Genomic DNA, 13,622 nt, shown 5'->3' with positions numbered 1-13,622 from the left:
TATGGAGCGCTCATCATGTCTTTAATGGTTGACATATTAAATTTTTGCTAATGGGATGTTATCAAATATTAAATAATTTATCAATTATCAATTTTTTTTGATTGTTTGAAAAATTAAATATTCATCTATATTTATAATATTTTTTTACATTTATTTTTAGATTTAAAGTTTGTGCCTTTATTAGAAACAAAAAAAAGAATCAAGAATTGTTAAAAATGGAAGGATGGCACACATAATCCGGCATGCTTAGCTCAATATGGACATGGAAACACATATCTAAATAAGTTATAGTTGGTCTCTTGTGAGACGGTCTCACGAATATTTATCTCTGAGACGGTCAACCTTACCGATATTCACAATAAAAAGTAATACTCTTAGCATAAAAAGTAATACTTTTTCATGGATGACTCAAATAAAATATCCGTCTAAAAAAAACGACATGTGAGATCGTCTCACACAAGTTTTTGCCAATAAATTATTATGTAATTCATGCTTGATTATATAAAATAACGTGCAATGTCATGAGACGTGTGGGAAATTAGCATTTCATTAATATTTTTAAATCTATATTTTTTATTAAGGAATGTTATTTATATATTCCAAAAAGTGTTAATAAGGATCCATCTTGCTTAATTAACTCATTGTTAGACAAAACTGCTGTCAAAATATATTTTCTTGTAAAATGAAATTTTGATTTACGCAAGAGGTGGCTCTAGTTCAGGGAGTAGAGAGCGAGAGTGTTGTGAATGAAGAGTGGAAATGGCACGTGGATTAACAAGAGGGTTGAATGGAGGACCTGTGGCTTTGGATGATGAATGCTTGGAACTCTGGGAGAGATTGAGACTTGTAATGGAAACCTGAGCAGAAAAATTAGAGAAAACTCTTTTGAGGCAGAAGGTGAGCCTTAAGTTTTTTCTTGAATTTGAAACTTTGTGGGGAGTGGATTTCTTTGATTCTTCTTCCCAAAGCGGTCCAACTCCGTAAATGCAATTTTGATCCCTATTGTTGCAAACAAGTAAAGCGGGAGAATATCGTGGGTCATGGGAGGATGGAGAGAACCGACGCTCTGTGTTTGAAAGAAAAGGATAGCATAGGCAGCAGAAAACAAATACAATCTCTTACAGAAATTCTAGCAAATTCCATGCAGAATTCTCATAGACTTAGTCAATCTTTTTCATAGTTTTCATTTCAGATATCATTAGTTCCAGTCGTTTTCTTTTGGATTTCTACAACGTTATTTGTTTTATGTTAATATTTTGTGAATTTCTAAAGTTTATTTAAAATATAAACCATATTAAGAGTTTATTTTTAAATTTCAAATAGTTCTTCTCTAGTTTTATTTGTTTATGACGTCATATTTGTTTAAGAGATTATAACGGACAATCAAATTTAGTATTTACAATCGCTATATTTTTAGAAGTTAGATTGTTTTTTTTTGTTTTTTTTACACAAATTGACACATCTTTGTATCTTGCACGCCCACAAATCGAAATAATGTGCAATAAGATATTAATATTTTTTTGTTATTTTTTATTTTATGATATGTTTCCTAGTAATTAACAATATAAATTCTATAATGTGAAGATCTTATTCGAACTTTGTTTGTATTATGTACGTACAAAAAAAATATTAATATTTAATATGGAATTAGTATTCATATGTAGAGGGATAAGCTGGACAAGAGGTGATTCAAGCACTTTGGAAGTGATAGAGAAGGCTTTGTTTCAAAAATATCATCTACTAAAATTGGTTGTGTATCTCTACGAAAGATTATATGAAAGATCCAACTTGAAAAAGGTGAGCGCTAAAAAATTCATAACTTGTGTAGTTAGCAACAAGTCAAAATTCTTAAACCACTCTCCCATCAACTGTATCTAACTGAACGACGATGTCTTGGTTTTTCATTGCTTTTTTTCGCCAATCGCGTATCATTCAAGTAAAAAGGTGCGATGGTGCAGATGGATCCTGATAAATAGCATACCAAGTGAGGCTAATGCCAGGGATTTTTCTTTGCACCACTTCTTTTTGAGCTAACTTTCTGCTGCAGTTAGAAACAAGGAAATGATGGAATTCAGGATAAACGTTTACATGAATAATGAGATAAAATACTAATGGATTGTGCTAACCGTTTTAGATTTCTTAGTCTTCCCACGAATTCTATTCCTTGGAGGTTTTAATTTGTATATCCGGACCATCCAATGGTGAGTGGTGAATACCTAGAGCAAAATAATAACATTGATGAAGCATGAAGAACGAAACAACTGCCTAGATCATAATATCATACACGGAGAACATTTTCAAGAAATGGAATGTATTATGTAGAAAAAGCTCCTTGATGATGTCAGCTTGATGGGGTAGTATAATTTTGGTTACTAAATAATTTGAATAACAGAGCATTGACGCTTGACACACAATGCAGGTCGCTGATGTGAGGCTAAGTGTAGCACCAAACTGTGCTCAGCCAGCAAATAACAATCACATCGTGCCTTCTTGGGTTCAATTGGTAAAATAAAATAAGTTGTGAATCGGCCAGCTGATGTGAGGCTGAGTGTGTAACACCAAAATGTGCTCAGCCAGCAAAGAACAATCACATCGTGCCTTGTTGGGTTCAATTGGTAAAATAAATTAAGTTGTGAACCGGCCAGCTGTTTCACTTGAACAAGTTTGGTAGCAGGGTGTATACTTTCTCAAAATCCGTGACTGAGTCCAGGATATCTCGGGATTGTATACATTTGCTGAAAAAATTTAACAATGTGGGGTTTCAAACAAAAACCACATTGAAACAGCTGTTTGAAATGTTAACCTATATCCATGGCAGGCTTTTCTCGTCAAACTATCCAAAACCAGACAAAAATTGAAAGCGTTCAATTTTGTCATTCTTGAATTTTGAATAAATAACAATTCACAGTAGTTAGAACTTCGGACTTCTCCCAACTTCATTTTGTGGTACTTAAAGGACACTCTGCACCTAGTCCTCCATATCTCTAACTACTCATCCAAGAATTTGGAACCCTAAAAATATATATGTATGCTTTGACTGCAATTTCCCTATGGCAATATCCAGATATAGTGGAACATGCACAGCCAACATAATGATAAGTTACATTACATACAACGAAGAGTTTACAGCCTCAGAATTACCTCTTCAAAGTGGGTGAGTTTGAAATATTTTTTTCCAATTTCAGTATGCCTCACCCTATCATAGCCTTTACCATCTGTCTCCACAAACCTACAAGATGAAATAAGGTAGACAATAAATTTGTGGTAAAGAAGATAAAAAAACACTCGCATAAATATCAAATAAAACTGCACCTGTGATATGAAAGTTTGTACATGAGACAGTTTAGCATGGTTGGAGTGGCTTGAGAGTCTATCCGGTACTGACCATCTCTCTGTCAGACACATGATAGAATGGATTAAACAGAATTCAAATATAACGCAACCAGGAGAGGTAACTTAGAGTGTCAGATATCATTAATGAACTAAAGGCAGCAGCTGATGCATGGCTATTCCAATTGCCAGCTGATTGAGCACATTTATTTATGCTGAAACTCAATGATTCATAAAAAGTGTTGCTGAGATTTTGTGATTACAGGTTGGAGTTTTTAGCTTTCATAAATAAGGTTGCCATTTTCTCATCCAAGTCCAAAAGTCATCGTTTGACTTTAGCTTTTGCAGCTGTTGTACATCAGATCAATATTTATAAAGATACACTTATACCTAATAGCAATCAGTGAAATGCAGAAAGTAGCATGTTTTTAAATGGCATCAGAATCCAATATCGGTTGCTCACACCCCTCTATCTTTCGCCGCTATCTTTGCCATTTGGCTTTTCTGCTCCATTCATTTCCCGCTGTTCTTTAAATTTACTCACTTTACAACTAAGTAATATATACTATTTCTCTCGTTCTTTTTCCAACTCGTCCATCTATATTATTTTAAAGCAACACCTACGAAGTTCCAAACTTGACAGTTACACGTCATCTTCTACTCCATTTCTTTCTCTCTTTTTTTATCATAAAAGCTCAAATGATTTTCAGGAAATATAACAGTTTTCATTTAAATAGTGTTGACAACTAATCCGGCCAAAATGCTGGTTGGTTGATGGTTTGGAAGATAAGATTGAACAGCCTGGTCCTGAATGGATCTTCGAACACTAATTTGCATAGACTGAACTCATATACTATCAAATATCTTGCAAATGTATCCACTCGTGGGATACAGAAAAAATACAAAACAAACATATTACTATCATCAAAAGGCTAGATACTGCCTTAAGTGTGGTAAGTTTATTGTTGTGCCAGACTTTAAATATAATGTAGTATGCTACCGCCATCAATTATGTAATAAATAACAGAAATCACCATTTGATAGGCATAGCATGCCAGCATTAACTTTTAACTTATTACCAAATAATCAGGTTCCTTTATGTGAGGAAATACACCTCCTCCTATTCGAACCATCCACAAGAACTTATTGATGTCATCACTTGGGTAACCAACAAGGCCTAAAATGAAAAGGCGCTGTCATCAAAATACAATTCCAGCCAAATAAATGTTCAAAACAAAATAGTAACAAAAACTAACCTCCAAAAACGACAAGAACATATTTTACATCCAATGAATTGAAAATTTCCCATGCCGCCTTTTCAGGAGAGGACATGGCAGTACCAACAGTTGCAATATGTGTGTTGTTCCAGGTATTGTTGTCAACAATAACAGTACGGTTAGCCATAGCAGTGGTTTGGTAACCATAATCCCACCAAGATGCAACCTAGAATAAATCAACAGCATCAGGAAACAGCAGAAACTAGAACTGAACATATGGACTCTACAAAAGTGACAATTTGAAGATTGTTCTATGATCTCATGATGAAACAAATGGAATTAATTTAATATATCGAAGTTGGGCCTTCAGAAAAGAGAGGGTTTTATCAAGCTCATATTCATTCATTTTTGAACTTGAGTATGCAGGAATATACAAAACATTGAACAACTAAATCATGGCATAAAGCCAAAACTTAAATTAATGCTCAGCTTCAAAGTCAGCACCAATTAACGCTGTAGTACAGTCGCTATAAGTATTAAAAGCATACAAGTTATGGCCTAAATGAACAGAAAGCATTATAACTAAATGTGGGATGCAGAAAAAATGCCAACTTACTTTATCATCCACCTCAGTGTTATGGCGCAACCAACCATATGCCTCTCTAAAGTCATCAAAGACATGAAGGCCATCATGAGAATGAGACGTCAACACAATGGAGGGCGCCGAATATGCCTCGGCCGCAGCCCAAACAGAATGGACCTAAAACAGGAATTTTCTTTCATTAGTCAAGACAATGGTGAGAGTACAGGGAACTGTGTGGTTGGTACTAGCACCAATGCACTTGAAGTTGCCAAGATCTAAAAGTTGCACGCTTACAAATATCAAAATAGAGGAAATTAAAGGAAAAACTTCTACAACAGATGTTTATTGTTTCAAGTCCTCAATCCTTCACATTTGATTTTCCATCTAAGAGTAACATAAATATCTTACCAACCCAAGATGCATTAATATAAAGTTATTAATTTTGGGTTTTGATAAGCTTAAGCATAGCACCAAACTTTTTAATGTTTTTGTTTGATAATATGATTATAAAACTTTTGAAAATGTTAATGCTTAACTAAGGTGAATAATTTTATTTTGAAAACTAGAGCTGAGATAAGAGTCAAAGAAATGGTTTCACGCTTCAATTATTTCAATATTGAATGCATCTCATTGTATAACAATTAAAAACCAAATATCATATTACTCAGAGCAACACTAGATTATAGCTTTTCCAAAGAAAAGGCAGGATCTCGAGATTCTGATCCCAGACCTACGGGTTCATGCTTGCACTACGCTAGATTAAAGATTTCATTCATTTTGCACAAAAATGAAGAAAAACCCCAAAAGTTAAAATGTTAGGGCCCAAGCATATTTAAAAACCATCTTCATTTGAAAATGTTCTTCAGCGAAATCAGTTATTTTCAATCTAAATGTCAAATCATGATATATACTCATCGTTTCCAAATATTTATACACTGTATCATTGTATTATACCTATCATGACCATTTTCAAAACTTACCATTTGAAACTTCAACATTTTTTGGCTATTAGTCAGTGGCAAATTCTTTGTAAGCATAACTGAGACCTTTAAGCATCATAAAGAAGTAATTTTGATTCTTATGTAAACAAATGAAGATCTGGCAAAAAGAATCCCTAAGCCATGAAAGATGATCATAGAACGGGAAGAACAAGACATGTTAGTCCTTCAACATTCATGTTAAAGATTGATGTAACATGATCAACAACTTAATCAAAGATTACATACCACATAAAATGCACCCAGCAAGACAAGTAGGAAAATAGCAATCAGAGAAACTTCAAATGGTAAAACCAGAAGCCTCTGTTCAATCCGGGATATGACTGAAGCCTTCTCTGTGTCTTTTGCTTTCTTTTTGTTCTTTCTTGAAGATCGTTCCTTCAATGAATCTTCACTTTTCTCCATCTTCACTTCATCAGTTTTTGAATTGTTACTAGTATCCCCTGCCTTGTGCAGATCATAAGCATTAAATCCCCTCGTAGTAAGCAAATAATTAATTGATTTGCTATAGGTTGCATAGCTTGCTTACACTGAGCTGGGGGTTTTCTGTTTTGTCATGGAACTGATATTTAATGGATCGAGTGAGAACATCAAAAGCCTCAGAAAGAGCAATTCCAGAAATTATACAAGCTGCTGGAGCTAGCACAAGCATTAATCGCACCTAGCATATCAGTAATAGAAAGTCATAAACTCAGAAAAAGAAAAGCAAAAGTGTGATGTCAGAGAGTTTCAAGTGTCTGTACCATGACACCAGAAAAATATACTGATGTAACTATATAAAGAACTGCGAAAGAGCTAGCGTCAGAGAGTGGCGAAAAGCATGCCTGTGAATTACAATATAGACAGGTTAGAGTTAATACAATGGATGCAACAATAAACAAATAGAGCAAACCCAAAATATAAGCTTAATCAGATACAATTAAAATATTGATCACTCACAATAATGCCAGCAGGAACCAAAAATGCCAAAACGTTGATATCCATAAAGTAGGACGGCCACGTAGGAGGTTGATGCTCGCTAACACTGGCTATAATTGGTATGTACTTGCTTGCATATGTTCTAACCCAGTTCCAAACAAAGGTGGAGAAACCCATATAAGAATGTTATGACATAAACAATCACAGATAGTACAAGAGAAGAATCAATGTCAAGGTAATAATAACAAGATTCCACATAAATGAAAAGGCACTTGGTATCAAGAAGGTCAGACTTACGGATCCAGAAGGCTCAGACTTCTTCCACTCCAACCTTTTGTAGGGCTGGAAGCTACCAATGCTATTAGGACAGCTAAAACAGCAACACAGATAATCCTGAATATAAGACATAAAGACCATCGTAAAATATTTCTTCTCAATTCTGCCCATCAAAATGGCTTATTATTTCAAACAAACTAAAATCAAATTAGATGAGGAAAACAACATCACATTGATTCAAAAGACCTGCTACGACATGCTACGAAGACAAGTACTTACTACAAAAACTGTGGTTAACCACGTGTAAGTTTGCATTCTTCCTTGCCATAGTTTCATAGAAGACCATGCAGTAAATTAATGCATGCAAATGAGAAACTTACAGGCCCACGGATACGACTATAGTAACAGCTACTTTGAACATTTGGGGAGTGAGAATTCCTTTGATGTAATATACAAGAGCTACGACATGTATAACTATGAAAACCTGCACATAATAATCAGAAAGACAAGTTATCACAAAATAAAGAATATAACATGAAAATCTGGTAGCATCTAGAGATACATATAATTATTCAAATAGAATGAGAAGTAGAGCAACATTGACCACATGGAACACATTTGAATATACGAGAATCTAAGTATTTTTCCCACGGTATCATCTTACTTTGACTCTTACAATAAGAGTTCTATTTATAAAAATACATACCCTTATTGTCTCAAAACTTCGTCATTTACATTCAATATGTATAAAGATGGTTCAACTTGGAACATTTACAAAAATATCTTCTCGTAATCCCCAAGAAACAAATTAATTTCCAGCTATATCAAATAGATATACCATGAGGACTATTTACCTACAGATTACAAAAATTTCTTGCGAGCCCTATGCATGTTTCATACAAGTACTTCGTATATTTTATAATTTAATAATTATGTTAAGAATGAGGTAAATTTACCACAAAAATGTAACCAAGAAAGAAAACAAATCAGGCTGCATCATTAAAATCTGAAGCCACCACGAATGAAGTAAAATATATAAATACTGACTTACTCGTCATTTTGCAGTGATCATTCATCTCTTAGTAATCTACTTTGGGAAAAATAAAATGGTAGTCAACTTACTAAAAATGATGCAAAATGCTCTGATGTCATTACAGCATTAAAACCTACAACGGGTACCAAAGATGCCAATAATGTCCCTAAGACAACCTGCATTTGTAAAATTGAGGTATCACGTGACAGTATTGGATCAGCCAAAGTACACTGAAATATAAGAGATTTCAAGAGTAACCAAAAACTTTATCCACTGTAATAGTTAAAAACAGATACTGAGGAAATACAAAAATATAAACTTAAGTTTGAGCTCCTAGATAAGGGGAAGATATCGGTCGGTAAATTATGAGCATGTGATCAGCAGTCACCTCTACAAGCTTTTAGCACCAATTCATGCCACCTATTGCAAAACCAAATTTGAGAATTTGTTCCCAGGAACTCTTAATGAGCTCCTATAATGTTTTCTGAGAGAAATTAGTCAGCAACTACAGTTCATGTTCCTAGTAATCAATATAAAACAGCACATCATCTCTATTTTTCAGATAGTTGATGACTCTATGCCACAATGATATTGTGTTCGTTGGGAATACACAATTAAGTGAAATCAGAAATATCATATATACACTATACCACCAAGAATGGCTAGAGCAGTACAATTAAAATGTCTAATATTAACTCCCTTCGAATTCCAAAGAGAGAACGGGGACTATTTTTATGCACTTGCAAGTGAAAGGTTCACTTGTTATAGCTACATGGAAATCATTCATAGCTCAAACATTTGATAGTTTTTATATACATTCAGACAACATTGTAGCAACAGATTTCAAAAAGGGACAGAATAGGAACAATATGCCCAAAGACATATCATTTCGCAAATCATCGAAATCCACGCACCTTCTAACCTCTCAAAAGACATTTCCCATGTTGCATCTTATTTTTTGGTACAAATATCACTTTTAAAGCTTATCTCAGTAGACACCTCAGAAAAGTAAGATCTAGTGAGGCGTTAGCAAAGTAGTCAGTAGCCACACAAGGAAGAAGTGGATACTCTTCCAATTTAATGATGATATAAACAAAGGGCAGGAATAGTGTTCCATGGAAAAGATTGAAGAATTTCTCCGTACGGATCAGCTTCGTGGTTGATATTTATGTTGAGACTTATATCTTTGACATATTGTATAAAATCAATAGACCTTATAATCATTTTACATTCTTGTCTAATTCTAACAAGCAACAAACATCAGCAAGCTCAAGCAAAACTACAAGTTCAAGCCAAACATTACGGGAAGACACTCACAAGTGGAGCATAGGCAATGCAGAGGCGTGAAAAAGAGCGGCCAGTAACAATGCACAGAAGCATGTGCATTGGAATAAGAGTTATAATAAACGTATAAAACTGATAGCAGTGAACAAGCTTACAATCATTTTAAATTCTTGCTTAATTCTTACAACCAACAAACATTGGAAAGCTGAAGAAAAACTACAAGTTCAAGCCGAACATTATGGGAAGATACTCACAAGTGGAGCATAGGCAATGTAGAGGCATGAAGAGTAGCGGCCAGTAACAATGCACAGAAGCATGTGCATTGGAATAAGATTTATAATAAACGTATAAAACTGATAGCAGTGAACAAGCTTACAATCATTTTAAATTCTTGCTTAATTCTTACAACCAACAAACATTGGCAAGCTAAAGAAAAACTACAAGTTCAAGCCGAACATTATGGGAAGATACTCACAAGTGGAGCGTAGGCAATGTAGAGGCGTGAAGAGTAGCGGCCAGTAACAATGCACAGAAGCACATGCATTGGAATAAGATTTATAATAAATGTATACCCACCCCAAGAGCAAACCTGAGACAGGTAAAAGAGTAAAGAACTCCATCGAGCATGAACAAAACAAATGTATCAGCTAATATGAGAAGAGCATGGTAGACCAACAGTAGGCAAGTTTACCATGTAAAAGTACGCCATTGCATTTATAGTAGCATAAAAAAGAGATCCTGTGTTCAGTGTCTGCAGTAGATGGATTAGAAGGTTAAAGAATGGCTATAGTTCAGTTCCAGACTGACGAAATCCATGAGAAATAAATGGATCAAAGGGGAGGAATGTTTGAAATTTCGGCTAGTTCAGTTAACATGAGGACGTTTATTTAAAAGGTCAAATTGTTCAGTTGATTCAAGTATAATAGCACGAAACATAACTGATGAAGCAGTCAATTTGATGAAGCAATTACAAAATTGAGTGGTCACCTTTACATAGAGATAGAAAGTGAAGATCAAGGCAAATATAGCTACAGCTTCATTGTCATAGCTTCCAGCCACAGACCGAGATATATATGATGGCACCTGCGGAATAAAATCCATAAAAACCTTAACAATGTACAGGGACAAGTTCACACAAGATTAGAGCATCTGTGCACAACAAAGAATCAACCAGTTAAAAATAAACACGTAAATTTTCGATCGAAAAAATTATGGAATATCTGATTAGTTAATATCTGTTATGGATGAGTCCATGAATCTTTTCACTATAAACGCGATGGAAAGAGTCACATAACATCATTGTTATTGAAGGCAACAATGAGTGACAAGAAGACAAAAGGCAGAAAAGAAAATTGCAAGATGGTGCTTCAGGATTGCAGGAAAAAAAATGCAAGATGCTGCCTCGGGATTCAAAATGACAAGAGGTGAACAAATAGAAAAATTACCATGGCCAAAAGAGCTGCAGCAGTCAATCCAGCACCAACACCTTTGACTTCCTATGTCAAGTGCATTAATTGATAAAGCATTGCATATAAAATAAAGCACGGGTCAATTCCGCAAGGCTTATGATAAAATGAAAATATATAGAAGGATGATCAGCAGAACCTTTGTCAAAAGGTATGCGGCCCAAGAAGCAAAAGCTGAAAAAATAGGTGCAGTGAACACACAGACAGTCTCCACAGACAAAGGGATATTCAATGAGTTCAATATCCTGCCAAAAATTAGCAAAGGTACATCAATCATGGCTGAAACAAAACAAAGGAGAGCATTATTGATTCCTAACTTGGTCAGCATTTTAAACAGCAAAATACTAATTAAGTAATTAAGTCTGGTTTAGTGTACTGGTAAACAAAAATGGTGTGTGCTACATACTTCCATAATGAACCAGCAGTCAACGTAAGACCAGGGTAGACAGTACCTCCAATCACCCGCCCTAGAGGATACCTTTGAGACAGTAAATAATAAACTCAATTATCATAATACACTAAAAACAGAACAAAAATGCAATAGCAATCATTTTTGTAGTGGATTTTCCATGATATAGCAGGAATTACCATGTCCGGTCATCAAACCAATTCCAAAAGTCATATACTCCAGTTTTTGTAAGATACTGCAATCAGAACTCGTCAACTTCTATGATGGAGCTTTCAAATATTCAAGTACAATGAAACACACAGATGGAGCAATATTCAAAATGCAAGCAAACAAGCAAGTGTAAACCAGTAAAAATAAAGTTACACAATTTTAAATGTAACAAATAAACATAATATATAGGCTTGGTCGCTTCGGATTGCTATATTTCACTCTATGCACAATAAAAGTAACAGGGGTCAAGAAAAGGTTGATCAAACATTTTAAAGAGATCGATTTTCAAAAACTCTCCTACTTATGCATTGCTAACATATCAGTGTGACAGGTGCCCAAGATGTTGACTAATCCTTACACATTTAACAATGACAAAAGAAAACGCTGATGTTTTATCCCGTGTTTCACAACATTGTCTACATCCTCCATAAACTAATGCCACACAAATTGCACAAGATTGATATCATCTTAGAACAAGTCAGATATGAAACCAACGATAAATTTAGTATGGGCATTTTTCTCTGAGTTGTATTCACCAATTTTCACAAAAGTTGCCTTTCTAAATGCTCAGCACCCACTATCAAATTTTTGTATTCAGTTCTTTTGGGATTGCACCATCAATACTCAATTACTGAACTCGCAATTGCCTTGTAGTTGACAACTTTATAAAATTAGATTAGATCTGCAAAGATACAGTCCTAACTCCAAACAAATATCGCATACGCGTACGGCGTACCTATTCAGTTCTTTAAAGATTGCAGTGTGCAATTATTGAACTCAATCACGGAACTTGCAATTGCTTACTTCTTGACAAGTCCATTATCAAATTTGATTGGTGAAGATACGATATTTGCAAATATGATGCACCAAAGGCCAAAGGGTCAATATTCTTCGAAGTGGGAATTGATTTAGCTCTTAGATGCTTAAACATGCCAACCTTATCATCTTATCAAATGTACAGATACAAGTCATTTTAAACTGGTCAGATTCGGCGACACAAATTCCAGCATTCAGTTGACTCAGTTCTTCACAATATGTAACTTTGAATAAAAAAAAATCATTCTTATCATTGAATGATTCAAAAACTTTTACAATCTAATAAACAGAAGATACACAGAATCTAATCTCTGCATTTTGAACAACGTAAATAAACAGAGAACGGACAAACCTGAGTCACTCTGTAGTTGAAATACGGATCAAATTCATGAATTACACTCTCGTACTTAATCACCTGTAAATAAAAATGAGAATCAAATTAGGAAAAAAAAATCACATCGTCACTCTAATGAAGGATACTCCAGAGATGCCAATTACCAAGGCAAACTCCCACTCGAAAATTCAAACGACCAATGATACATTAACTAATAACTATAAACAAGACCGAAAGCAGGAGGAGATTGAGGGAGAAATTTACGGAAAATAGACGGATCGAGAAAGCCAGAACGCCGATGAGCAACAGAATAAAGATCGACAACACATTTCCGAACGCGTAGCGCAAGTTCGACGTTGGCGGAGTCTCCGGCGCCGCCATGGACGGCAGAATTCAAGGTTCTCGATTAGTGCCAGAGAACTGCGCACAAACGAACGCGGATGACTTGAGCAGTGTAGGCCGATGGGAGGAAGGTTTTGTAGAAAACGCCTAGGCTTTTTTATTACAAGACTTTTATTTGTATCGGATTTATTATGGGAAAAGACTAATTTAGCCTTTTGAAATTTGGTTGACTCCACTGTTTTTGGGAACGACAAAAAGAAATGATTGGATAATCCAAGTGGATGGCACAGTTGGCATGTCCTCATTGGTTAATGACACAACGCAGTTTGGAATTTATTTTTGTACCTGTCCTTTTCTTATGAATTTCATTCATAGATAGATATTTTTAAGAAAATATTTTAATATT

At 34.8% G+C, this 13,622-nt stretch overlaps 1 protein-coding gene across 3 annotated transcripts; it reads right to left on the bottom strand.

Annotated features, from left to right (window-relative positions):
• Positions 1 to 1,718: 1,718 nt before the first annotated feature.
• Positions 1,719 to 13,359, bottom strand: LOC140976409 (dolichyl-diphosphooligosaccharide--protein glycosyltransferase subunit STT3A-like). 3 transcript variants are annotated; one of them, XM_073440537.1, is made up of 23 exons: positions 13,139 to 13,359; positions 12,893 to 12,955; positions 11,694 to 11,749; positions 11,512 to 11,583; positions 11,245 to 11,350; positions 11,085 to 11,135; positions 10,627 to 10,722; positions 10,331 to 10,390; positions 10,115 to 10,228; positions 8,445 to 8,531; positions 7,703 to 7,806; positions 7,344 to 7,439; positions 7,068 to 7,188; positions 6,872 to 6,952; positions 6,658 to 6,789; positions 6,357 to 6,575; positions 5,164 to 5,307; positions 4,587 to 4,773; positions 4,410 to 4,507; positions 3,313 to 3,392; positions 3,142 to 3,229; positions 2,127 to 2,216; positions 1,719 to 2,041 (listed from the first exon to the last, which is right to left on the bottom strand). In XM_073440537.1, the coding sequence occupies exons 1-23, from the start codon at positions 13,253 to 13,255 to the stop codon at positions 1,991 to 1,993; spliced, it is 2,313 nt and encodes a 770-aa protein (XP_073296638.1). In that variant the 5' UTR covers positions 13,256 to 13,359; the 3' UTR covers positions 1,719 to 1,990. The 3 variants fall into 3 exon arrangements, with proteins under 3 accessions (XP_073296638.1, XP_073296639.1, XP_073296640.1); XM_073440538.1 differs by having other exon boundaries at positions 1,719 to 2,038; XM_073440539.1 differs by having other exon boundaries at positions 13,039 to 13,166.
• Positions 13,360 to 13,622: the final 263 nt, after the last annotated feature.

Source organism: Primulina huaijiensis, chromosome 5, assembly GCF_012295235.1.
Source record: "Primulina huaijiensis isolate GDHJ02 chromosome 5, ASM1229523v2, whole genome shotgun sequence".
Lineage (NCBI taxonomy): Eukaryota > Viridiplantae > Streptophyta > Magnoliopsida > Lamiales > Gesneriaceae > Primulina > Primulina huaijiensis.
Note: the sequence above shows the minus strand (reverse complement) of the source record. Positions and strands in the feature narration are given on the sequence as shown.